The 25,028-nt window shown below is 47.4% G+C and overlaps 1 protein-coding gene across 1 annotated transcript; it reads left to right on the plus strand.

Moving 5' to 3' along the window:
• The first annotated feature begins 1,372 nt into the window (after positions 1–1,372).
• Positions 1,373–24,794, plus strand: RAB43 (RAB43, member RAS oncogene family). Its single transcript, XM_066596464.1, has 3 exons — positions 1,373–1,654; positions 11,955–12,138; positions 23,702–24,794. Exons 1-3 carry the CDS (start codon positions 1,463–1,465, stop codon positions 23,953–23,955), a joined length of 630 nt encoding a protein of 209 aa, XP_066452561.1. The 5' UTR covers positions 1,373–1,462; the 3' UTR covers positions 23,956–24,794.
• Positions 24,795–25,028: the final 234 nt, after the last annotated feature.

Raw genomic sequence — 25,028 nt, forward strand, 5'->3', positions numbered from 1 at the left:
TAGGAGCCTTTGCCAGTGGGCAGGGGTCAGCATGGAGACTGGTCTCATACTACACAACCACATGCTATTATAGACCTCTCACATGCCTTAAATGAGCCTTGGACCTGTGGATCTGCCATAAATGTCTACAATGAGAATGCCCTTTGAAAAAAAGAGTAATGAGGATTAGGCTAACTTCACAATGGCGAGTGCGAAGTGGCATGGGAAAACAGTCTTGCATTGCTTCAGGGATGCAGGGATCGTTCGGCACAGCTGGCACAGGCGCAGCAGAGGATGGCGGAGCTTCTCCTATTGCTTTCATTGGAGCCAGCATTGAAAACAATGAAGCTGTGATGCAAGATCACATAACCAGACAGAAAATGCCACGATTTGTTTCTCACATAGCATCGCATGGCGGTGTCACACAGGAAAAATTGCTAATGTGTATGACCCCATTCAAAAGAATGGGGTTCATATTTGTGCAAGATTTTATCGCCCATGTGAAGCGTTGCTATGGAAAGCGCAGCTCCCCTGTCCACAAGCAGAGAATAATAGCGATTCTCCACTCGCGGGCAGCAAATCGCAGCACATGGACAGGCAGCCTAAGTCTTCCGGTCACCATAGTTATAAGTAATGAAGAAAGCGGCATCGATTGATGAGATATACAAAATCAAACCTGGCGAACTTGTCTCTATTCTGCATCAGAATTTCCAGCCAGAGGTTCCGTTACAGATCCGGGGGCCGTCCAGCGCGTTCCGCCTTGAGACGGAGCCATTAGGCTGCAGGGATTCCTGAGGGGAGCAAGAAAGCAGAACCCTTGAGCGCTACCCTGAATCTATGCCCCGAGAATATTTTTTAAAGCAAGTCCAAGAAATTTTTGATAGAACAGATTTTTTTGTTTCCATATTGTCAACAAATTTGATAAACCGTTAAATCTATGGCCTTTTTTTTTATTTGAAACATTACAAATACAATATACAGGATGTGTATTCTTTTGCAACCAATTCTGGTTGGAAATGTGATTATGTAGATTATGAGCCCCTGTGGGACCAGAAATAAGTCAAACCATTCTGTGAACATCACTGCAGTATATGTGAGCGCTATATACATCAGTACTATAAAGTGAAGCAACTTTGGAAATAACTTCTTGTTGAAATTTTTTGAGCGATGTATCTACCACATTATATTCCAGACAGGCATTACTGTTGACAACTATACGTATTTGCTACTACGTTAGAAGACAGGCATTATTGCGGGCAGCTATGTGCAAGTGGTGTATCTGCCGCGCAATAATTGGGACATGCATAACTGCAGGCAGCTATGTGCAAGTGGTGTATTACTTGCAGTGTAACTAGACTATGGCTCAGCCCTTGGGTCCTCATTCTACAGGCTGCTCTTGTAGTTCCGCGTTGTCAGATCCGCGGCTTGTTCGCACCACGTCACGGGCTGCAGAAGGAAGGTCTCGGTTTACCGGGACCCCGGCATGTCCGCTCCACTAGAATCGGACGATGCTTATGATTTCCTGTTCAAGATCGTTCTGATCGGAGATGCCGGGGTGGGAAAGACGTGCGTGGTGCAGAGGTTCAAAAGCGGGGTGTTCGTGGAGCGGCAGGGGAACACGATCGGGGTGGACTTTACTATGAAGACTCTGGACGTTCAAGGGAAACGGGTTAAGGTAAGCAATAATGAGCCTGGAAGTCCAAGCGACAGCAACACGTGTGGGTCAGGCGTAGAACTACAAGTCCCAGTTAACTTTTGCTTTTATTTAGAGTTCTTTGTCCTGTATACAAAGTGATACATTTGTAGGGATGCAAACAATGGCACGCGGTGGATGTGTTTCCTCTATATTATGGGCTCTTGAGATTGGCAGATCCAGTTGGAATCTCTTCCCGATGCTCTGGGGATGTGGACTCTTACCACTATGACTCCTTACTGATCATACATGTATCTCTGACATGTCATATTGTTACATGGAATCGTGGTGAGACTGATAATGATGGAGATTCGTTATGGTGAAATCTCTGGCAGTGCCAAAGGGTTTTGCTACACTACCCCAAGTGCTGCGTCCCCTTTGGCTTTACTTACATCCCCCTCCCCCAACGTCTTTTAAGGTGTCGGATGATACAAGTGGAATTCCCCTTCGGCAGACAATAGATCTGAAGTGGATGACTAAGTGGTCACCCAAGTATATTTTTGGTCAAGTATTTACCTATGACCATGCATGATATATATTGGATGCAGCCATACTACGAAGTTATAGGCACCTTTTAATTACGACGTCTTCTTTCTCTGAAGCAGCACTTGCAGAACGGAGTTAAAGCCGAGAAGCTGTGCACAATATTGGAACTTTTGGCAGATACCAGAGAGCAAAAGTTTCCTTGTGCACCTAAGGGTATTTGTGCAACCACTATAGTAACATGTTGGTGCTGCGATCAACTTAGTCACATGTTCTGTTTGTGTATAAATACGAATATTATTGGATATCATTAGCCAGTCTGTGATGGGCCCTATACACGGGAGTCACTATGCTCTCAAACAGAAGCGGTGATCGCTCGGGCCGGAGATCACATTCACAGTAAACAGGTTCTCTATCGTAAATGGATGACCGCCTGATCACATGGGGTGGTCATCGTTTTTAATTTAGATTACGTGGCAAAATAGAGCATTTTTCGTATGCTTGTGGAATATGCAATTCGTATCTGTGAATGTGAACGAAAAATCAAAAATGCCTGCTTTTTAATGCTGCGGATCGTCCGTGCGGACAGCGATTGTGGAATCTGCAATACAATTCTGCTCGTGTGAGCCCGGCCTAAGGCCGGTTTCAGATGAGTGTAAGCGTATTTGTGTGCTGATGATGAGCGCTGCATATTTGGGCAATGAACTTTTTTTTTTTTTTTGCGCACACATCAGTGTATTTTATTGTATTTTTGCACCCGCAAGGCATATTTATTTGTGTGCAAACAAAGACACACCGGCAGAATGGCTAATTAACTTAGGCCTCATGCTCATGACTGGGTCGGATTCCGACTGCGAAATCTCACAGCGGAATCGAACCCTGTGCGCTGGCGGTGACCTCTGCGTACCTCTTCGGCGCTGCGGCCTCTGTGCTGCGGATGTACCAACGCGTAGGCGCTGGTGCTGGGCTATGACGCAGATTCCCTTGATACTTTCGCAGTGCTCACTCAATAAAAGCCATCCAGAATAGAGCATGCTGCGATTTTCCTCCGTGAGAGAAAATCACTGTTGAATTCCGCTTGTGGGCAGGAACAAGCATTTTTTTTCCATAGCATTCTATGGGCAGTATTTGCCCGCTCCGGATCCCGTAGTGCAAATACAGCAGTAGGCATTCGGCCTTAAATGAGTTCCAGACGTGGTCTTTTTCCATCACGGTTATGCAGTACTTTACGCATCTCTGTGTGTAATATATGTAAATACACCATTGCCACGAACTTCTCAATGGCGGAACTGAATGAAGCCGTGAAAGACAGAAATGTGCGGAGAACATTGATGCATAAAGTGACTGAAGGTGTGATGCGACGGAACAGATAATCATCATATATATATATATTAGTTAGTTTTTTTATTTTATTTTTTTGTGCGATCGAAATGCTTGTGTAAAATACAAAAGTATGAACAAACCTGTTCTATTCTCTGCTCGTAAATACACCTGTATACAGCCAGCCTAAGTGATCAAATTAACGTTCGCCGTTCAGTCGCTGGCAGCGGATACATCGAATGATTATTATTCAGATTTAAAGGATCCAGCGAGAATCTGAATAATAATCTTTCCGTGTAAAAGGAATAGTCGAATCACGCAACAGATCTGATAACGACCGCTTGATGGAAAGTTCATCTCGTTGACATTTTTTGCTTTTGTTGCGGCTCTTCTAGTTTCATTGTCGGAGGCCTAAAGACGCCAGATGTCATAGAATATTCTCTATTTTTTAAAATGTCTGTGTTTTGCCCAGAACACCATAAATACAAGATATTCCGATTAATTAGTGGTGGGGGTTTTCGATGCTGAAAGGTAGAAGTGCTCACTCTCATGGGTGTATGTGTCCCACATATTTTTCATGCGTGTAAAATATGCAGTATCCGGCAAATACACATATACATGTGTATCTGCTGCATATATTAAATTTCCATAGTTCATATTGGCATGTATTACGCACAAAAATAGGGCATGCTGCGCTTTTTTTTCTTTTTTTTTTGGTATTTTTTTTACGCAAGTAATACGCCTATGGAAAAAAAAGTAGGTGTGAGTGGCCCAATAGAAATCAGTGGGATTTTAGCACCGCATATTACATGTGTGGAAAATACATGTGTGACATGCACCCATGTGAGTGAACCCTAAGGCCAATGTACATAGGCAAAATAGAATTAATAAATCCGTGTGGGTCTCCCGAGCACATCCGCCGGACAGAAGAAACAAGATCCAGCCGCGACAGGAAAGACCCGCAGCATCTGGACAGGTAAGTATAATCTATTTCTTGGCCTCGTGTCTGCGGGCCAGGAGGGACCCGCTCGGGGATTCTGCACGGGGAATCCGTGCGGGCCCGAATTTCTCCGTGGACATGAGACCTAAAGCTGATTTCACAGGGCCGAGAAAATCTTGCACGAAAGTGAACCCGCATTCTTTTGAATGACCTCATATACCTGAGCGACTACTTCCCGCATCGTGGTAAAAAAAATCGTAGCATGTCCTATCTTTGGGTGTTCCTTCGGAATGATGCACCCATTGTTTTCAATGGGGGCCAAGGAAACCATCGCACGGCATTGAGGTGAACACGATGCGTGGTTTCCCATTGAAAACAATGGAAAACACCTACTAATCCTCCACGACGGTGGATCGCTACTTCTCGGAAGTGATGCGAGGTGTTTTTGACACAAACTTCTCGCATCCGTGGGGAAATCGCACGTTCCCAAGCCCGATAACGGATCGGATGTCACAGCCCGACTATTGCGCTAGCTCGTGTGAAAATAACCTAAGAATTGCATTTTTGCTATGTTAAAATTTTTGCAAGACTATTACCAGAAGTCTCACTGGCATCCAATATGGCTGCTCTCGCTCTGGCTGTCGCCCAGCTTTCCCAAAGTGGTGATTCTTCCATGTTCTTCGTAGCAGGGCAGATCTGGCCTTGTGGACTGTGTAAAAGTGTCTCGCATGATGGATTTATCAGCTAGAACTACAGCTGTCCTATAAGATATGTATGGCGTAGGTACAGGGTGGCCATGGGGAGAGTAGGCCGGCACCACGCTCGTATGAAAGCTGTTTGAGAGAAAATGACTTGGTTGCTCACAGCAACCAATCACAACGCAGCTTTTATTTCCTCTACTGCTGAGGTAAAATGATAGCTGCGCTGTGGTTGCTATGGGCAACAAAGACTGATTTTTCTTTTAGACAGCTTTCATTAGAGCATTGTGCTGGCCTACATTTCTGTGGCCTCCCTGTATAAAAGGGTATTCCCATGTCTGACACATCGTATGGCTACTTTCACACAGGCGAGTGATATACGGGCTGAGAAACCCAGCCTGATATTGCACTTGTCAGTGCACGTGTTACCCACTGAAGCGATGCGTTTTTCATGCAAAAACACCTCACATCACTTGTGTGACATTCTGATCCTCCGGCTTGTTGGAGGATCGGCAATAGGACGTGCAGCGACTTCTATCTCGCAGCATCGCTGTAACGGAAAACCTCCAAATTCGCGCATCTCACAACGCACAAAACCCCCGATCGTGAGAATGTAGCCTGAGCGTGTATTTGAAATGAAAGCTCCCTCATATTGTATTCAATAAAAATATCCAGCTATTTTGTTTCTGCAGCTCCTATGAAAACCCTTGTGTCTCCATGGTAACAGACTACAAACAAAACCTTAGCAAGTAATGGAGGACACAGAGAAGGCAGTGTGAGTGGGAGACAGGACTATAGAGTCCTCTGCGCAGGAGTTGCAGATGCAAAAAAATGTTATGCCCCTTTTACACAAGACGATGCTTATTTGAACGAGTGACGTTACCGCTAACTCGTTCGCACCGCCTATTTATACAGGTGGATCATCGCTGGCGATCGTTCACTTCTTCCTTTGGAGGCGTTGAGCGGGGAACATTTAAACGTAACGACAAGTGAGCAAGCGGCCAATGATTTTTGTGCAGGCTGAAACTGAGCAACCTACAAAAAAACGTGCGATGGTTCGCGTTTATATGTACGTTACGTGTAAATTGGTAGACTGTCGGGTTCTTCAGTGAGATCTTTCAGCCGCCGGGAAAAACGACAGAGCTTTGTCATTCAGGAATCTAGGGAAGCTGCTTGCCTTCCGCTAAATGCGAACCAGACGTTGACTTCCGCTAAACCCATTTGTGATGTATTAGGCTGCCTGTCCATGGGCATAGCGATATCCAGCGGCGGATCTCCGCTGCCGGGGAGCAGGAGACAGCTGATGGTTCTCCGCAGTGAGCCTAGATAAGCTCACCGTGGAGAATCGAGGCAAATCACAGCATGCTGCGATTTGCTGCCTGCGAGCGGAGAATTGCTAGGGATTATCGCAGCGGGGAGTGCAATGAAAATTCGCCCGTGGACAGGCAGCCTTAGTTGTGGATTTTCAGTGCAGAATCTGGAAGAAGCAAATTTGTTTTCCTGCAGTGCGTGAACTACTTTTTCAGACTTTTTGGGGTAAACGCACTTTTTTTTGCGACCTTGTTATGATTGTAGGTACTTCTGCATGTAGTGATTTAGCCATCTGTCCTGTAGTTGTGGTCGGTTTCGGCTTTGCAGCTGTGTCTCTTTGTTTGTGCTCGGCAGTGTGTGATCAGACCTGGACGTGGAGCTGACTTCCTGTTGTGACATTGCAGTTTTCCCAATGACCGGCCCTCAAGACAGCGTGTTGTAGGGTCATCATTCTGTTTACAGATTAACGCACTTTACATGGTCATTATTGTATTGTGGGGCCAAAAGAAGGATAAACGGATCCATGTAAGCTCTGGCATCAATTAAAGCAAAATGTAATTCATTTTGTGTGATGTTAAGAAAAAAAAAATATCCAACTGCTAATTGGAGACAGTCAGCAAGCTGCAGTTAATGGATCTGTTATTCTTATTATATGATTCTTCTATGTGTTTTGCAGTTTGAGTGTGCAGATTTTAACTGGTGCAGTATTCAAGCCCCATAGGAATAACATTGTGGTACGAAAAATGTCCACACAGACTAATTCTGTCCCGTGTGAAAGGTCCCTTACTGACAGTTTCCAACTTCTTGAAAACATCTGTGGGTCCTCAGCCAGTTAGGCGAGTCTGGTGTAACTATAAACGCACCTTATGAAAGTGTAGGCTTATGAGCCGTGATGGGATCTTTACAAAGCTCTGATAAATCCATCATATCATGACCAAGTGTGAAGATTTTTGGTGTTTTTTTTTTTTTTTTTCTTTTTTTCCCCCCGTGTTGTAAAATGCATCATCTTATGTAATAGCAAGAATAGGGCAAATTGCACCAAAGTTATCAAAATGGTACACGTGGAATGATAAATTTGGCACATTCTCTATTTTTAGGACGTTTCCTTTACCCTGTGTGTCTTCTCTCGGTTATCGAATTTCACACCACTATTTTCTGCCAGAAAAGGAGCAGGCCGTTAATAAATTCAATACTGGATGCTTATCAAAACTGTTGGAGAAGGTACAAAAAGTGTCCAAAACACAATGGATTTTATACACTCGTTACATTTCACTCTTAAAGGGTTGTATTACTGTATAACCCCTTTAAGGCCGATATTCTCGCGCAAACCGCATCCATTAAAACCTTTTAAACTGGCAGAGTCCGGTCTAAGGAGCGTCACTTGAAATGCACGTCCATTGGCACTCGTTTCCTTTTCCTTCATGTGCGCCAAAAATCTGCTTATGAAGAGAAATGATCATAATTACGAGCGTTTATCTCATTTACTCATTAAGGCCGGGCTACCGTGACCATATGGTAATGCACTGCTCTAATATCGCATTGTTTTACCGGTGCAGGAAACCGTATATCCCTGTGTATTGTTGTGTTTTTGCCTGCGCGTGAACTGCGTATTTTATGCACGCTGTCCTGCACTGGTTTCTTTTCTTTTTATTAACTTTCTTATGTTTCCTAGCAACATGCGTAAAAAAAAAAAGTCGTACGTACACAATATAATTGTGTATGTACTGTGTTCCAAATGCACCCATAGAGAGAATGGCTGGCTGCATGTGCGTAATAACGCAGTAGAATAGAACATGCTGCGTTCTTTTACGCGCATAATATACACAATACATATGCACAAGCGTGAATGGAACAATGAAGCCATTCACCGCGTATTATGCGCGTGTACATTGCAATATGCAATGTAAATACTTTGGTATGAGCCTGCCCTAACACATGGGCATACACGGCTAATCAACAAGCATTCTTATGCTTTATTAAAAATGAAAAATTGGCCAACGAACGAGCGTTCGGCTGCCTTCACACAGGCGACATAATTGTGTAGGATTTGTGGGGTCATACACATGAGCGATGTTTTCCTGTATGGCACAGTGATTCGATGCAGAAAACAAATCTTGGCATGTTCTGTCTTTTCTTGTGCTCTCACATCACAGCGCCCATTGTCTTCAATGGGGCCGGCGGCAGCAACATCGGTCCATGTGTTAGGTGCACACAAGGCGAGGTCTCCCACTGAAAACGATGGGTGAGGCTCCGAATCCCTTCATCTCCGAAGTGATGTGAGGCTGTTTTGACATGAAAACACCTCGCATCCTCGGGGAATTCACATGGTGGGGAGCGCGATATGGGGTGGGATTCCCATTCCAATATTACGTTCGCCAATGGAAAATTAGCCTTATGGTTCTTTCACGCAGGACGGTTATGGCCCGATGCACGCGTCTGGATTTGCATTGCAGAATCTGGAGTGGGTGTCCGCCTCCTAATTCCACAGCAAGTACCTGCAAAAAGCATGCAATGTAAAAGTGAGTTTCCATGCCCACGATCGGAAATCAATTGCGACTTTTCCCTTTTTTTTTTTTTTCCCCCCCAGCATTGCAGCATCCTCTATTTTGAGCCTGATTCTGTGCGGACGGCTTCCTTTGAAGTCAATGGAAGCCGTCCGTCCCACGGCTCTTGCGGAATCATCATTGCGGAAAGGACGCGGGATCGACGTCATGGCTTTGCGACGACTCGGTCACGTTGAAATGTTTCATTGAGAGCTTAGATTAGACTGTACCAAGAAGTCAGCCAAGTCTTTGAAAGGACTATTCGCTTATTCGTTAGCTGATCGTTGGTCTTTTACCATAGCAAGATTGTTGGAGGAATGGGCTTTCAGAGGGTTTGATAATTGACTGGCTCAAAAGGTGCTTTAGGCTTTGTGGTCCTTGGCTTGCTATTACATTTGTATCACTATTTTCCAGCTCACAATAGACGGGTGTTGTGCCCTTTGTACAAGTCAGGGATCCCCATATAGATCTCAGGCCTTCCCAGCTCCCTATCCAAGTCGCCCTATTTTGAAACCTGATGCTTTGATGGGTAAACTTAGAAGAAACTCCATGTATTCCACCAAACTCTTGGGGGAATAAGAGTTTAGCACCAAACTAGTTACAACAGCTGGAAATTGCAGGAAGACTCTGTGAAATAGTTACATGACTTTCCTCACAGTTTCCTGTGACGTGTAACCTTGTGCCAATAATGCGGGTCATTGTCTGGAAGCATCACTGGTAGAACAAACAGTCCAACGTTTTCATACGGGGCAGCCAACAAAGACACCCAGATCAACATTATTCAGGTGACGTCAGCCTCCAGTTTGCTCTCCTTTTAATTTGTCTCATCAGACAACCACTGATTTTGCTGTTGGAAGAGTTGGCTAATGTGAAGTATTAGGTGGAGGACTTCCAGATAAATGGGAATTCGTGTTATCCATGGTTCTAGTAAGCTCGTCCGCATCTCTCCGCACTGGCTCATGCGGAAGGTTCTGAGCGGCCCAATGCACTGTAAAGGGTTAAATCCACAACAACATCCACATGGCTTTCTTTTGGTTGAATCCAAGATGGATCAGACTACACCAGCGTTTACTGTTTCTTGGAATGCAGAAAATATGGCACCAACATGACGTTCAACCCCTTGCTGACCACATAATGTAAATATGTTGCGGTTGTGAAGGGTGTATGACGTGGGGAGAGGAGCCGAGGCCACGCCATACACAGCGGCTATCAGCTGTCGCGATTGGAGCTAGCTCTGATCATGGCAGTTAATTGTTTAGATGTTGTAGTCAAAGCTGACCGCATTTAAACTGCTGAGGAAGGGGTGGGAGTGGGGCCTCTCCTCAACACAATCACAGAATGGCTATGGACTAGCTTATATCCATGTATCAATACTAGAGATGAGCGAGCACGCTCGGATAAGCCAGTTACTCGAGCGAGCCTCGCTTTTCTCGAGTAACTGCATTCTTGTCCGAGCGTGCTCGGGGAGGCGGCGGTGGAGCCCCTCCCCCGAGCACGCTCAGAGAAGAATGCAGTTACTCGAGAAAGGCGAGTAACTGGCTTATCCAAGCATGCTCGCTCATCTCTAATCAATACCTATTAAGCCCTGTCTGTGGCAGAGCTTAATAGGCAGCAGTAAAAATCACTATACGGCAATACCTCTGTATAACCGTATAGTACAAGCGATGAAATGATTGCAAGTTCAAGTCCTCTGTGGGGACTAAATAAAGACGTTTAAACAGTAGGGGTAAAACATTTTAAAAGTTTTTCCCATTTAAAAAAAAAAAAATTTAATGTAAAAAAAATCCCACATATTTGGTAACAATGTGCTTGTAAAAGTCAAATACTTAATAAATCACAATATTTATCCTGCACAGTGAACACTAAGAAAACAGTACAGAATTAGAGCATTGCTTTGTTTTGGGTTTTTATTTTAACTCTGCTCCCACAAATTGAATTAAAAGTGATCAAAAAGATGTGTATATACTCTAAAATGGAAGCAATAAAAACTATAGCTCACGCTGCAGAAAACAAGCCATCACACAGCGTAATCTACGGAAGATAGTTATAGGTCTCAGAATATGCTGCCAGAAAGTAATTTTTGTGTTTTTTAAATCGTAAAAACTTTTTTCTTTCTCTTTTTTTAAGTAGTAAAGCACAAAACTATATAAATTTGGTAATGCTCTAACTGAACTGCACCAAAAAAGGGGCATGATCCAGATTGCACCAAATTGCAGTGAATTGTGCAAAAATCTTGGTGCAATTTTTGGCGTAATCTAAGCCAACTAACAGCTGCTTTAAATTTAGACTAGACATTCTTAAAATTCGGACATTTTTCATTCAGTGGTAGATCTGACCTATTTTGACTATCTAGGTTTGTACCATCTAACTTTTAGTCAGTATTCGTAAATGAGCCCTATTGTATGCCACATTAAATAGTACCATTGAAAAATACAGCTTGTCCTGCAAAATTCAAGCCCTCATACAACGGGGTTGATGGAAAGCTAAAATAATTATGGCTCTTGAAGGGTGGGGACAAAAATATGAAAAAAAACATTTCTCTGATCTGGAAGCGGCTAATGGGCATTCATTGATAATTTATGGCCCACATCAACTGGAATTGCCAGACTTGATTTCAGTGGGGAAGGGGTGCACTGAACGCCCTTTTCCTGCCTACATCAGTCTCTATGGCATACACAGTATTTAAGGGGTCCCCTTGTAGTATCTACTAAGAGGTATTGTGTCACTCGGAGTCCTGCAGCTCGTTCTTAATATCTTTTTGTAGGCTGAATCCATATGGGGATAAGGCATTGATGTAGAAATGTAGTGAGCCATGTATTTGCATATGGAGATTTACCGCAATACAGTATACCACAACTTGCTATCATATTGATGTCAGTAAACTGAGAAGAATTGCATATTTGGACAAAAAGTTGGCCAGCGCTGCTCACGAGTCTAGAGGATGAGATAACATGCAGACTATAATATTTCCTTTTCTTGTCTCACAGCTGCAGATCTGGGACACTGCTGGACAGGAACGCTTTCGGACCATAACGCAGAGTTATTACAGAAGCGCCAATGGTGCCATCATTGCTTATGACATCACCAAGAGAAAGTCATTTGAATCTGTTCCTCGCTGGATAGAGGATGTCAGGAAGTACGCCGGCTCCAACATTGTGCAGCTGCTTATTGGTGCGTTCTTTATATTTACCAAGAGTCATCACTTGTCTTGTACAAACAGCGTACAGCGCCACGTCCGCCACCAGACGGTTCCTTATTTCTCTCGGCCTTCTACTGTACAAACACACTCCCTTATGATACAAATATGTGGAGGAGACAGAAAAACACATTTCTGTTATATGGCTAGTAAACGAATGTAAAACGTAGAGATCAATTTTCGCGTTTTTGCGTTTCCAGTGCAAATTGGGAAACAAAATCTAAATTCTAATAGCTTGTTTCGAACACTAAGTCTGGTCTTGCACAAGCGTTTGTTTACCGCCCGTGTGCAGGCGGCCTAAGAAAAGGACGGAAGACAAAACCAGCCTGATCATCCTTTTTATGTTTCTTTTTTTTTTTTCTTCCCGCTAGTGTGGGTGCATCTGTAGCCCCAGTCCTAATTCACCAGTGTGCACAAGCCCTTTAGCCCCAATTTAGAAGTTGGCTCCTAATAGCTGTGCCGGCCTTAGGTCAGATGGCATCTGGTGCCAAATCCTTCCCCATCCCACTTTTTAATAAGGAAAAAATAATCATACACTGATGGGCAGTGTGCCTGTATTCTGCTTGTGCAGCAAGATAGCAGCATACCCACACCAGAACAGCTCAGTGAATGAATACAGCCCCAGAACCAAGCAATTGTGTTGTGGTGGGGATGGTGTTCGGCAATGAGCTGACAGCAGTAGCTAGAAACACCAGAGCAGAGCTAGGAGGAGGATGATTCATGTAGCTCCACAAGACCGCTGTCACACAGAAGATCATCTGGTCAGGCAAACCTGTGGGGTGGGGGAGGTCACCTCCAGCCTACATCTGCTTGGTACCTCTCTAAAACCTTGTGGCCGGCACCCTGTGCAACTGCATGGGCTGCACGTAATGAAAAGCTGACCATGCAAAAATAAATATCCTCTGGGCAACTGTGACCTGTATGCCAGGGCTGCATCATGCCAATTTATGTACCGTGTACGCATATTTTCAGGCTCTGTGAGAGTCGGACAACATTTAGTGGTTGCATATATACATACATAAATTCTATAAGGACTTCGCTAACAGGCATGTAACAGATATGTTCTGGTATATGGCTGTATGTCAGCTAGTATTGCATAGCAGCACTAGAGTTAATAGTTTTAAGTGAATTCAGATGAACGCACACAATTGGGGATGAGCTCCCCCTCCTCACCATGTTGAATTCCTGGAGACCTCATTGGGTTACCCAGGTGATCGCTGAAAGACTAGTTTGCCTTCACTTTCATTGTAAGAAGTTGGTGCTTAGTAGGCATTTAGTATCTAAGCAGCAGAAACCAAGAAATGCAAAGATCAAGGACAGTTAGTGTAATGGAACTGGAAGGAACTGCTTGTGGCTCCTGATCAGTCCTGTAAACATCACCTTATCTCTGCAGAGGATTGGCTTGTTATTAGGAGCATTTGCATAGTGGTGACCAAATAATTACATATTATCTGCCTGATCCTTTTTAGTTTCTGCATCCTATTGCTTCAGACTGAGATTGCCCAACTTTTTTCTTTTTCCTTGCGGCCATCCGACAGGGGTCTGCGCAGAGGCGTAACTTGAAGCTACCGGGCCCCAATGCAAAACCTGTACCGGGGCCCCCAACTATAATGCTTTATTCATAGTACTGGGCTACCTATATGGAGAAGAGAGGCTTTATGGGCCCCCTAAGGCTCCTGGGCCGGGGTTCAACCGCATCCCCTGCACCCTCTATAGTTACGCCCCTGGGTCTGCGCCTCCTTGACATCAGGGTATGATGGAGTAGAGCTGCTGTAATAAGCCTAGAGTCTCTAGAGCAATGATAATCCAGGACCAGCAGATGGTACAGTATCTTAATGGTCCTCTCACTAGCTAAACAGAGCAACTAATGCCAGAAGGAAGTTGATAAAATCGTCCCCCCCCACCATATTGAGCTGTTGAATGATTTGCATAAGTATTGGCGCAGAAGAGCTATACTTTAGTGTCGGGATGCAAGATGCGTCCTTCTATTAAGATACAACAAAGTAGCAAAATATTATGCGTGGCAACAAATGCTTGAGTATAAATTGCAAAAACAGAGTGGGTCTGAGCACCTTCTATCCAGGTGGTAGAACAATGCATAACTAATAATAATGAGCACTGACCCCAATTATCTATTGTTGGTCTAAAGCATAATGATGAAATAATAGTCTTCCAATAGGCCGCAATATAAACAATACTAGAATCGTGCAGCTTCAGTTCTACATTGCAGACTGCGCTGTCCGACTAGAATCAGTGGGGTTTTTATAACTGCATGAAATCTAATTGTCATTCACTACCAAAAAAATGGCGCGGGGAATTGTAATGTCAGCTTGAAGTCTACATAACAATCTACATTGCTCACTCAAGCTACAACTTAAACTACTTCTGGGATGACTATTGTAACTTTAATATATTGTAACTTGAGACCGTTAAAGGGTGTCTGTTACCTGCTTTAAGCCCTATAAGCTAAGCTAATGGACTGGAAGTCAGTGACCCATAGAGTCCGAGGATGTAAGTCTTATACTTGCCTTCCTTTTCCCCCTTGCCCCATTCTTAGCCCTGAAATCCACCACTAAATGCATTGAGGGGCGCCAAGTAGTCTGTCCGTTCTAATTTTATAATGAGTGGACTACTTGGCTCAATAGTACTGCTCAATGCTTTCAGCAGCAACTTTTAGTGCTCTTATCGGGGGAAGGACGGGGAAGATAATCTAAACAACCATTCTGTGTTCAAGTGGATCAAAAGATTAACTCAATCCTGGGTGTGTTGCAATTCAGCCAGTTGTATGGGGAGCTCTGTTCACTGTACAGGGTGATCAGAATAAAACTAGAGGCATTCAGCGGTGGCTAGCGAAAAAACAAAGTTGGTGTGTATACTCGGTGAGGGATGGGGTGTAGATTGGACGTGGCCCCTATAGAGATGGGGGTAAACTGGGCACACCTTGGACATGGCCCCTATAGAGATGGGGGTACACCGGGCACACCTTGGACATGGTCCCTGTAGAGATGGGGGTACACTGAGTGCCCCTTGGACATGGTCCCTATAGAGATGGGGGTACACTAGGCACACCTTGGACATGGCCCCTATAGAGATGGGGGTACACTGGGCACACCTTGGACATGGTCCCTATAGAGATAACACTGAGTGCCCCTTTGACTTGGTCCCTAGAGAGATGAGGGTACACTGGGTGCCCCTTGGACGTGGCCCCTAGAGAGATGAGGGTACACTGGGTGCCCCTTGGACGTGGCCCCTAGAGAGATGAGGGTACACTGGGTGCCCCTTGGACGTGGCCCCTAGAGAGATGAGGGTACACTGGGTGCCCCTTGGACGTGGCCCCTAGAGAGATGAGGGTACACTGGGTGCCCCTTGGACGTGGCCCCATAGAGAGATGAGGGTACACTGGGTGCCCCTTGGACGTGGCCCCATAGAGAGATGAGGGTACACTGGGTGCCCCTTGGACGTGGCCCCATAGAGAGATGAGGGTACACTGGGTGCCCCTTGGACGTGGCCCCATAGAGAGATGAGGGTACACTGGGTGCCCCTTGGACGTGGCCCCATAGAGAGATGAGGGTACACTGGGTGCCCCTTGGACGTGGCCCCATAGAGAGATGAGGGTACACTGGGTGCCCCTTGGACGTGGCCCCATAGAGAGATGAGGGTACACTGGGTGCCCCTTGGACGTGGCCCCATAGAGAGATGAGGGTACACTGGGTGCCCCTTGGACGTGGCCCCATAGAGAGATGAGGGTACACTGGGTGCCCCTTGGACGTGGCCCCATAGAGAGATGAGGGTACACTGGGTGCCCCTTGGACGTGGCCCCATAGAGAGATGAGGGTACACTGGGTGCCCCTTGGACGTGGCCCCATAGAGAGATGAGGGTACACTGGGTGCCCCTTGGACGTGGCCCCATAGAGAGATGAGGGTACACTGGGTGCCCCTTGGACGTGGCCCCATAGAGAGATGAGGGTACACTGGGTGCCCCTTGGACGTGGCCCCATAGAGAGATGAGGGTACACTGGGTGCCCCTTGGACGTGGCCCCATAGAGAGATGAGGGTACACTGGGTGCCCCTTGGACGTGGCCCCATAGAGAGATGAGGGTACACTGGGTGCCCCTTGGACGTGGCCCCATAGAGAGATGAGGGTACACTGGGTGCCCCTTGGACGTGGCCCCATAGAGAGATGAGGGTACACTGGGTGCCCCTTGGACGTGGCCCCATAGAGAGATGAGGGTACACTGGGTGCCCCTTGGACGTGGCCCCATAGAGAGATGAGGGTACACTGGGTGCCCCTTGGACGTGGCCCCATAGAGAGATGAGGGTACACTGGGTGCCCCTTGGACGTGGCCCCATAGAGAGATGAGGGTACACTGGGTGCCCCTTGGACGTGGCCCCATAGAGAGATGAGGGTACACTGGGTGCCCCTTGGACGTGGCCCCATAGAGAGATGAGGGTACACTGGGTGCCCCTTGGACGTGGCCCCATAGAGAGATGAGGGTACACTGGGTGCCCCTTGGACGTGGCCCCATAGAGAGATGAGGGTACACTGGGTGCCCCTTGGACGTGGCCCCATAGAGAGATGAGGGTACACTGGGTGCCCCTTGGACGTGGCCCCATAGAGAGATGAGGGTACACTGGGTGCCCCTTGGACGTGGCCCCATAGAGAGATGAGGGTACACTGGGTGCCCCTTGGACGTGGCCCCATAGAGAGATGAGGGTACACTGGGTGCCCCTTGGACGTGGCCCCATAGAGAGATGAGGGTACACTGGGTGCCCCTTGGACGTGGCCCCATAGAGAGATGAGGGTACACTGGGTGCCCCTTGGACGTGGCCCCATAGAGAGATGAGGGTACACTGGGTGCCCCTTGGACGTGGCCCCATAGAGAGATGAGGGTACACTGGGTGCCCCTTGGACGTGGCCCCATAGAGAGATGAGGGTACACTGGGTGCCCCTTGGACGTGGCCCCATAGAGAGATGAGGGTACACTGGGTGCCCCTTGGACGTGGCCCCATAGAGAGATGAGGGTACACTGGGTGCCCCTTGGACGTGGCCCCATAGAGAGATGAGGGTACACTGGGTGCCCCTTGGACGTGGCCCCATAGAGAGATGAGGGTACACTGGGTGCCCCTTGGACGTGGCCCCATAGAGAGATGAGGGTACACTGGGTGCCCCTTGGACGTGGCCCCATAGAGAGATGAGGGTACACTGGGTGCCCCTTGGACGTGGCCCCATAGAGAGATGAGGGTACACTGGGTGCCCCTTGGACGTGGCCCCATAGAGAGATGAGGGTACACTGGGTGCCCCTTGGACGTGGCCCCATAGAGAGATGAGGGTACACTGGGTGCCCCTTGGACGTGGCCCCATAGAGAGATGAGGGTACACTGGGTGCCCCTTGGACGTGGCCCCATAGAGAGATGAGGGTACACTGGGTGCCCCTTGGACGTGGCCCCATAGAGAGATGAGGGTACACTGGGTGCCCCTTGGACGTGGCCCCATAGAGAGATGAGGGTACACTGGGTGCCCCTTGGACGTGGCCCCATAGAGAGATGAGGGTACACTGGGTGCCCCTTGGACGTGGCCCCATAGAGAGATGAGGGTACACTGGGTGCCCCTTGGACGTGGCCCCATAGAGAGATGAGGGTACACTGGGTGCCCCTTGGACGTGGCCCCATAGAGAGATGAGGGTACACTGGGTGCCCCTTGGACGTGGCCCCATAGAGAGATGAGGGTACACTGGGTGCCCCTTGGACGTGGCCCCATAGAGAGATGAGGGTACACTGGGTGCCCCTTGGACGTGGCCCCATAGAGAGATGAGGGTACACTGGGTGCCCCTTGGACGTGGCCCCATAGAGAGATGAGGGTACACTGGGTGCCCCTTGGACGTGGCCCCATAGAGAGATGAGGGTACACTGGGTGCCCCTTGGACGTGGCCCCATAGAGAGATGAGGGTACACTGGGTGCCCCTTGGACGTGGCCCCATAGAGAGATGAGGGTACACTGGGTGCCCCTTGGACGTGGCCCCATAGAGAGATGAGGGTACACTGGGTGCCCCTTGGACGTGGCCCCATAGAGAGATGAGGGTACACTGGGTGCCCCTTGGACGTGGCCCCATAGAGAGATGAGGGTACACTGGGTGCCCCTTGGACGTGGCCCCATAGAGAGATGAGGGTACACCGGGTGCCCCTTGGACGTGGCCCCATAGAGAGATGAGGGTACACCGGGTGCCCCTTGGACGTGGCCCCTAGAGAGATGAGGGTACACCGGGTGCCCCTTGGACGTGGCCCCTAGAGAGATGAGGGTACACCGGGTGCCCCTTGGACGTGGCCCCATAGAGAGATGAGGGTACACCGGGTGCCCCTTGGACGTGGCCCCATAGAGAGATGAGGGTACACTGGGTGCCCCTTGCACGTGGTCCCTAAACAGATGAGGGTACACTGGGTGCCCCTTGCACGTGGTCCCTAGAGAGATGAGGGTACACTGGGTGCCCCTTGGACGTGGCCCCTAGAGAGATGAGGGTACACTGGGTGCCCCTTGGACGTGGCCCCATAGAGAGATGAGGGTACACTGGGTGCCCCTTGGACGTGGCCCCATAGAGAGATGAGGGTACACTGGGTGCCCCTTGCACGTGGCCCCTAGAGAGATGAGGGTACACTGGGTGCCCCTTGCACGTGGCCCCTAGAGAGACGAGGGTACACTGGGTGCCCCTTGCACGTGGCCCCTAGAGAGACGAGGGTACACTGGGTGCCCCTTGCACGTGGCCCCTAGAGAGACGAGGGTACACTGGGTGCCCCTTGCACGTGGCCCCTAGAGAGACGAGGGTACACTGGGTGCCCCTTGCACGTGGCCCCTAGAGAGACGAGGGTACACTGGGTGCCCCTTGCACGTGGCCCCTAGAGAGACGAGGGTACACTGGGTGCCCCTTGGACGTGGCCCCTAGAGAGATGAGGGTACACCGGGTGCCCCTTGGACGTGGCCCCTAGAGAGATGAGGGTACACCGGGTGCCCCTTGGACGTGGCCCCTAGAGAGATGAGGGTACACCGGGTGCCCCTTGGACGTGGCCCCTAGAGAGATGAGGGTACACCGGGTGCCCCTTGGACGTGGCCCCTAGAGAGATGAGGGTACACCGGGTGCCCCTTGGACGTGGCCCCTAGAGAGATGAGGGTACACCGGGTGCCCCTTGGACGTGGCCCCTAGAGAGATGAGGGTACACCGGGTGCCCCTTGGACGTGGCCCCTAGAGAGATGAGGGTGCCCCTTGGACGTGGCCCCTAGAGAGATGAGGGTGCCCCTTGGACGTGGCCCCTAGAGAGATGAGGGTGCCCCTTGGACGTGGCCCCTAGAGAGATGAGGGTGCCCCTTGGACGTGGCCCCTAGAGAGATGAGGGTGCCCCTTGGACGTGGCCCCTAGAGAGATGAGGGTGCCCCTTGGACGTGGCCCCTAGAGAGATGAGGGTGCCCCTTGGACGTGGCCCCTAGAGAGATGAGGGTGCCCCTTGGACGTGGCCCCTAGAGAGATGAGGGTGCCCCTTGGACGTGGCCCCTAGAGAGATGAGGGTACACCGGGTGCCCCTTGGACGTGGCCCCTAGAGAGATGAGGGTACACCGGGTGCCCCTTGGACGTGGCCCCTAGAGAGATGAGGGTACACCGGGTGCCCCTTGGACGTGGCCCCTAGAGAGATGAGGGTACACCGGGTGCCCCTTGGACGTGGCCCCTAGAGAGATGAGGGTACACCGGGTGCCCCTTGGACGTGGCCCCTAGAGAGATGAGGGTACACCGGGTGCCCCTTGGACGTGGCCCCTAGAGAGATGAGGGTACACCGGGTGCCCCTTGGACGTGGCCCCTAGAGAGATGAGGGTACACCGGGTGCCCCTTGGACGTGGCCCCTAGAGAGATGAGGGTACACCGGGTGCCCCTTGGACGTGGCCCCTAGAGAGATGAGGGTACACCGGGTGCCCCTTGGACGTGGCCCCTAGAGAGATGAGGGTACACCGGGTGCCCCTTGGACGTGGCCCCTAGAGAGATGAGGGTACACCGGGTGCCCCTTGGACGTGGCCCCTAGAGAGATGAGGGTACACCGGGTGCCCCTTGGACGTGGCCCCTAGACAGATGAGGGTACACCGGGTGCCCCTTGGACGTGGTCCCTAGAGAGATGAGGGTACACCGGGTGCCCCTTGGACTTGGTCCCTAGAGAGATGAGGGTACACTGGGTGCTCTTTGGACATGCTCAATGAATTTGTTACCTGATAAAGTTTAACCAGCAAGGTACCATACATTAGATGATATGAGAGCCCTGGCTCTGCAGTCGTACTGTACCAATCTGAATAACAGATTGACAGAATCCTTTCTCCAGTTACATCGCCCTGGTTGCAACATTTGGTACTCCCTTTTTTTTTTTTTTTTTTTCTCCATGGTTTCTGCTCCCTAGTTTTTTGCTAGTGACCTCTGAACTCCTCTGGATTAATTATGTTTACCCTGTGTAAAGTTTAATGTGCAACATAACATTTATAGACCAAAGATTATTTTACAGAGTCTGTGTTTGTGGTCTGGGCTCTGTATACTTCTTATTCACTAGAGTTGAGTAGGATATAGCAGTGGGAACAAGCACTGAATGTGGCCTAAATTGGTGTTTGAGGCTTATTTCCATTTTATAAAGTCATGACCCAGCATTAGGAGATGTCCTCACTTTATGATCAGTAAGTTAGAGATGAGCGAACGTACTCGGATAGGCACTACTCGTCCGAGTAATGTGCCTTATCCGAGTACCGCTGTGTTCGTGCTGAAAGATTCGGGGCGCTCCGCTGCTGACAGGTGAGTCGCAGCGGGGAGGGGGGCAGAGCGGGCGGGAGAGAAGGAGAGAAAGATCTCCCCTCCGTTCCTCCCCGCTCTCCCCTGCAGCTCCCCGCTCCGCGGCGCTCCCCGAATCTTTCAGGACGAGCGGGGAGATACTCGGATAAAGCACATTACTCGGACGAGTAGTGCCTATCCGAGTACGTTCGCTCATCTCTAGTAAGGATCCAACTTCTGGAACTCACAGATCCTGCACAGATCATTGGTTTTCCCTGTATATTGGCCACCCGGCGATTGGCTACGCATTGAGGCTGCTGCATAGCCCCATAAAAGTGAATGATGTCAAGCTGCAGTTCCCTGCATGACCAGAAGTGCTGCTGTGTCGGGAAAACCTTATTCTCAGGGTCAGTGGTGTTTCCAAAAGGATGGACTCCGTCTGCTCATAAAGTGATAGCATATCCTAGCAATATACGTTACCTTTATAAAACGAATGTAACCTTTTAAGCTGAGGAAGAATGCCACGTTTTTATGATTTTCTTTTATTTCATTATTGTCAGTTAATCAGGAATTGCCACATTTGTTTTATTGTTAATTACTAACTTTTCAATAACGTTGTGTTTTTTTGTTAGACGATATAATGAATAGAAAAGTTGCTGATTATTTTAAAATGTTTAATAATCTTTATAAGCCGCAGTCAGTACATTTCTACTGCCCTGTTGTCAAGCAATGTAATCTGTTACTGGAAACCCCACTACAGCAGAACAGAAAGTAAAGGAGGGTCTGAGTCATATCGCTTATTGAAGTCTATGCTATGAGAGCAGATTGGAAGGGGGAGGAGGAGAGATAGGAGGAGACAGTCTCATAGACTTGATATTAGAGTTAATGGTGAGTTATTTATTGCTATTTATTCACATCTGCACTGCTCGGTACTTCTGTACAGTATCCTACCTGATGATATATCTATTTGTGTTTCATAAAGTTAGGGAGAATTTGCAGTCTTCTCAGTGTGATGTATAGAAGACAGCATAACAGTCTCCTCCCACCAGTTCTGAGAGAACAGAAAATCAGAGATGGAGCATGCAGAGGGGCAGAATGGTGAAAAATGTAGGATACAAGTCACTAGATATTTACCGGAAGAGTGAAAATACACCCAGCATTTTTAGCTAATGAGATGTACGCAATTTATAGTAATTCAGATGAACAAAATATAGGCATACATGGTATTAAAAACTCGCTATTTATGCAAGGAAACACTACTTCTAACAATGCTTTCTTGTATCAATAGGTTTAGAATTCCATAAAATTTATTATATTATACATTGAATGTAAGGCTGTGATGTTGTGTAGCTTATAAAAAAGATACCTGAAGTCACATAGGTCACTCTGTTTCCATAACCCACATAGACGTGAATGGGATTTAAGGAAACCATATAGCACAGCTAGCTAGTCTGCTCCTGTAAGCAGAGGGCTTCAGAAACGGCCCAGCTTGCTGTGCTCTGCTGTTTCCTCAACTTCCTGACTGCTGCGTAAGTTACAGAAACTGAGTTAAAACTGTTCTGCTTGGCTGTTTTTGTACTCCTGAATACCATGTACAGCCAGGAGGGAGCAGCAGCTCTAGACATAAATGCAGGTCCCATAGGTGGGGCCTGTATTAACCAGTCTATTATGGCATATTCTATGGCTAGGCCATAAAAAGCCAGACATGGAATAGCCCTTTTATGTATATGTGGCTTTATGAATTGTGATACAATTAGAGTAATGTGTGTGTTTTTACTTTGTACACAAGTTGTAGGATGCTGTTGTAGTCAACCGATGTGAAGGGTCCGCTCATATATATGGTTCATTTCTGTGCAGGATTATATACTACTTTGTGCTGTTATAGCCGCAGCCTGACCCTTCATACAGATCAGGTTGTACAACCAGTGAGCGTCACACCGACAACGCAACCCGATCTGTCTAAAAGTTCAGGCTGCTGCTATAACTCGCACCGAAGTGCCACACTGCAGCCGCCGACAACATAGAATATAATCCTGCAGACCTTCACAGCAGCCGCACAAGGATGATGTGTATTGTATTGTGATCTCTCGCTCCAGCCATCACTTGCAGTCTCGCTCCACCGCCTCCTCTACATCTTGCTGCCACTTCCCCTTGGCCCATTTACCAGCTCTCTCCACATACAGAGCCATTATTAATTTGTGTTTAGATGCAACTTAGTGTTATGCGTAGAAATAAGTATGGGACTTCTTACAAAGTGTAAATATCCTTGTATCTGCGTTATTCTGACCTCTGCAAGTCGTATAATGGCCAGAAGTAGTGTTATTCATTTAGGTGAAGAAGGGTATCCGTTTCTCCTTAAGGAGAGCACCTAGAAGGTGTAAGGAAACTTATATGACCATGCATGCGCCTCTGGGAAATAAGCAAATGGTAAGATAGAACAATGCCTCTACAGTGCCGCCTATTGGAAGGCAGCATTCCTTCAAGTCAATGTCAGACTCTTTAGACAGGCCTTATAACAATGACTGGGAATTGTAAGCTAAAGTCAGAATTCATAGCTGGTTTGGGGGGTTTGCCCCTCATCACTGTGCAGTAGGATTCTGGCTTGGCTGTATTCTTCATACACACACCTCTATGGCAGCTTATTCTGAAAAGTTGGATGTGCTTTAAATCTTGAGCTTTTGAATGTACTTGAGGATGTGAATGAGTGGACAGCATGTACAAAGCCCTCACTAACTACACTGTCTGCACCCCATAGGAAACAAGTCGGACATGCATGCGTTTCGAGAAGTCGAGCTTGGAGAAGCTGACACCATGGCCAAACATTATGACATCATCTCTGCTTTTGAAACCTCTGCCAAGGATTCCAGTAATGTCGAAGAAGCTTTTGTGAAGATGGCTACAGAGCTGATGATGAGGCACGGCGGGCCCGTCTTCAGTGAAAAGTCCACAGACAGCATAAAGCTTGACAGCAAAGACATGGCTGGAGACTCCTGGAATTGTTCTTGTTGATGACTGCTTTTCTTTTTTTTTTTTTTCTAATGTCTATTAGGTAGTTAATTCAGTGAAATTGCCTGCAATTAGTTTGACCATAGATTACGTTAGCAGCACGTGGGTATGCCATTGTTAAGGAGTTACGCCACCTGTTGCATTGTGGGGCAGTATTTCATCATCAGATTGGCACAACTGGCTGCATAACTCTGCCATATATTATTCGTTTGTTTATTTTCAAAAATATTTACGTTAACTTTTTTTTTTCCTTTAGCGGTCTACCTGAAACTTTTTAAATTATGCAGATGAGGGGAGCAACAGCGGAAAAAGTTGTGGAACTGGTTTCCACATAAGTGAATTGTGCAAATTCTGTTGGTCCAAAGAACTGTATACTTTGTATAGTAACCACACCAAATGCCTTGTAGTCTATGGGCTGCTCTGAAGGTTCAGAACCCTAGATGATTCTCTAACATGATACTATTCAGTACTTCTACAGCGTGGCAGATGGCCACCAATTTCACATGTAGGACCACCTGCGTTTTTTTGCAGACGTTTTTCTAAATGTTGTAAAACTTGAAAAAAAAAAATCTATTTTATTGATATTTTATCCTGTGTCCCCGGACGGACGGCTGGCTTATTATCACTTGGAGTCATTCCTGAATTTTTATAATCTTTTGGTTGGTTGACCCACAGAACATTTCAAGACTGGGAATAATGTGCAATGTTTCAATCATTTAAGAATACAGTTTAACATTTCAGAAGATTTTTTGACTTATTTCTTAGATCTTTCCTTTTCTTAAATAGATTTAAATATATTTATCAACAGCAAATGAATTTGAAATAAAGAATTTTTAAATGTATGTTTTATTCTGATATCGGAAAGGTCTTATTGACGCACTGGTTTAGAGAATCCATAGTCGGGGCTTTTACCTTTTTAGGTATTGGGACACCTTCCCACGTGGTGGAGATGCTGCGTTTACCTACAAGCCAAGTGAAGGGGATTTAAAAAAAAAAAAAGGTACTTCACCTGGTGTGGAAATTTTCCGCATTGAATTTTTGAAAAACTAGGCGGATTCTAAATAGTCAGCTCTTCT

This window comes from Eleutherodactylus coqui, chromosome 3 (assembly GCF_035609145.1).
Source record: "Eleutherodactylus coqui strain aEleCoq1 chromosome 3, aEleCoq1.hap1, whole genome shotgun sequence".
NCBI classification, from domain to species: Eukaryota; Metazoa; Chordata; class Amphibia; order Anura; family Eleutherodactylidae; genus Eleutherodactylus; species Eleutherodactylus coqui.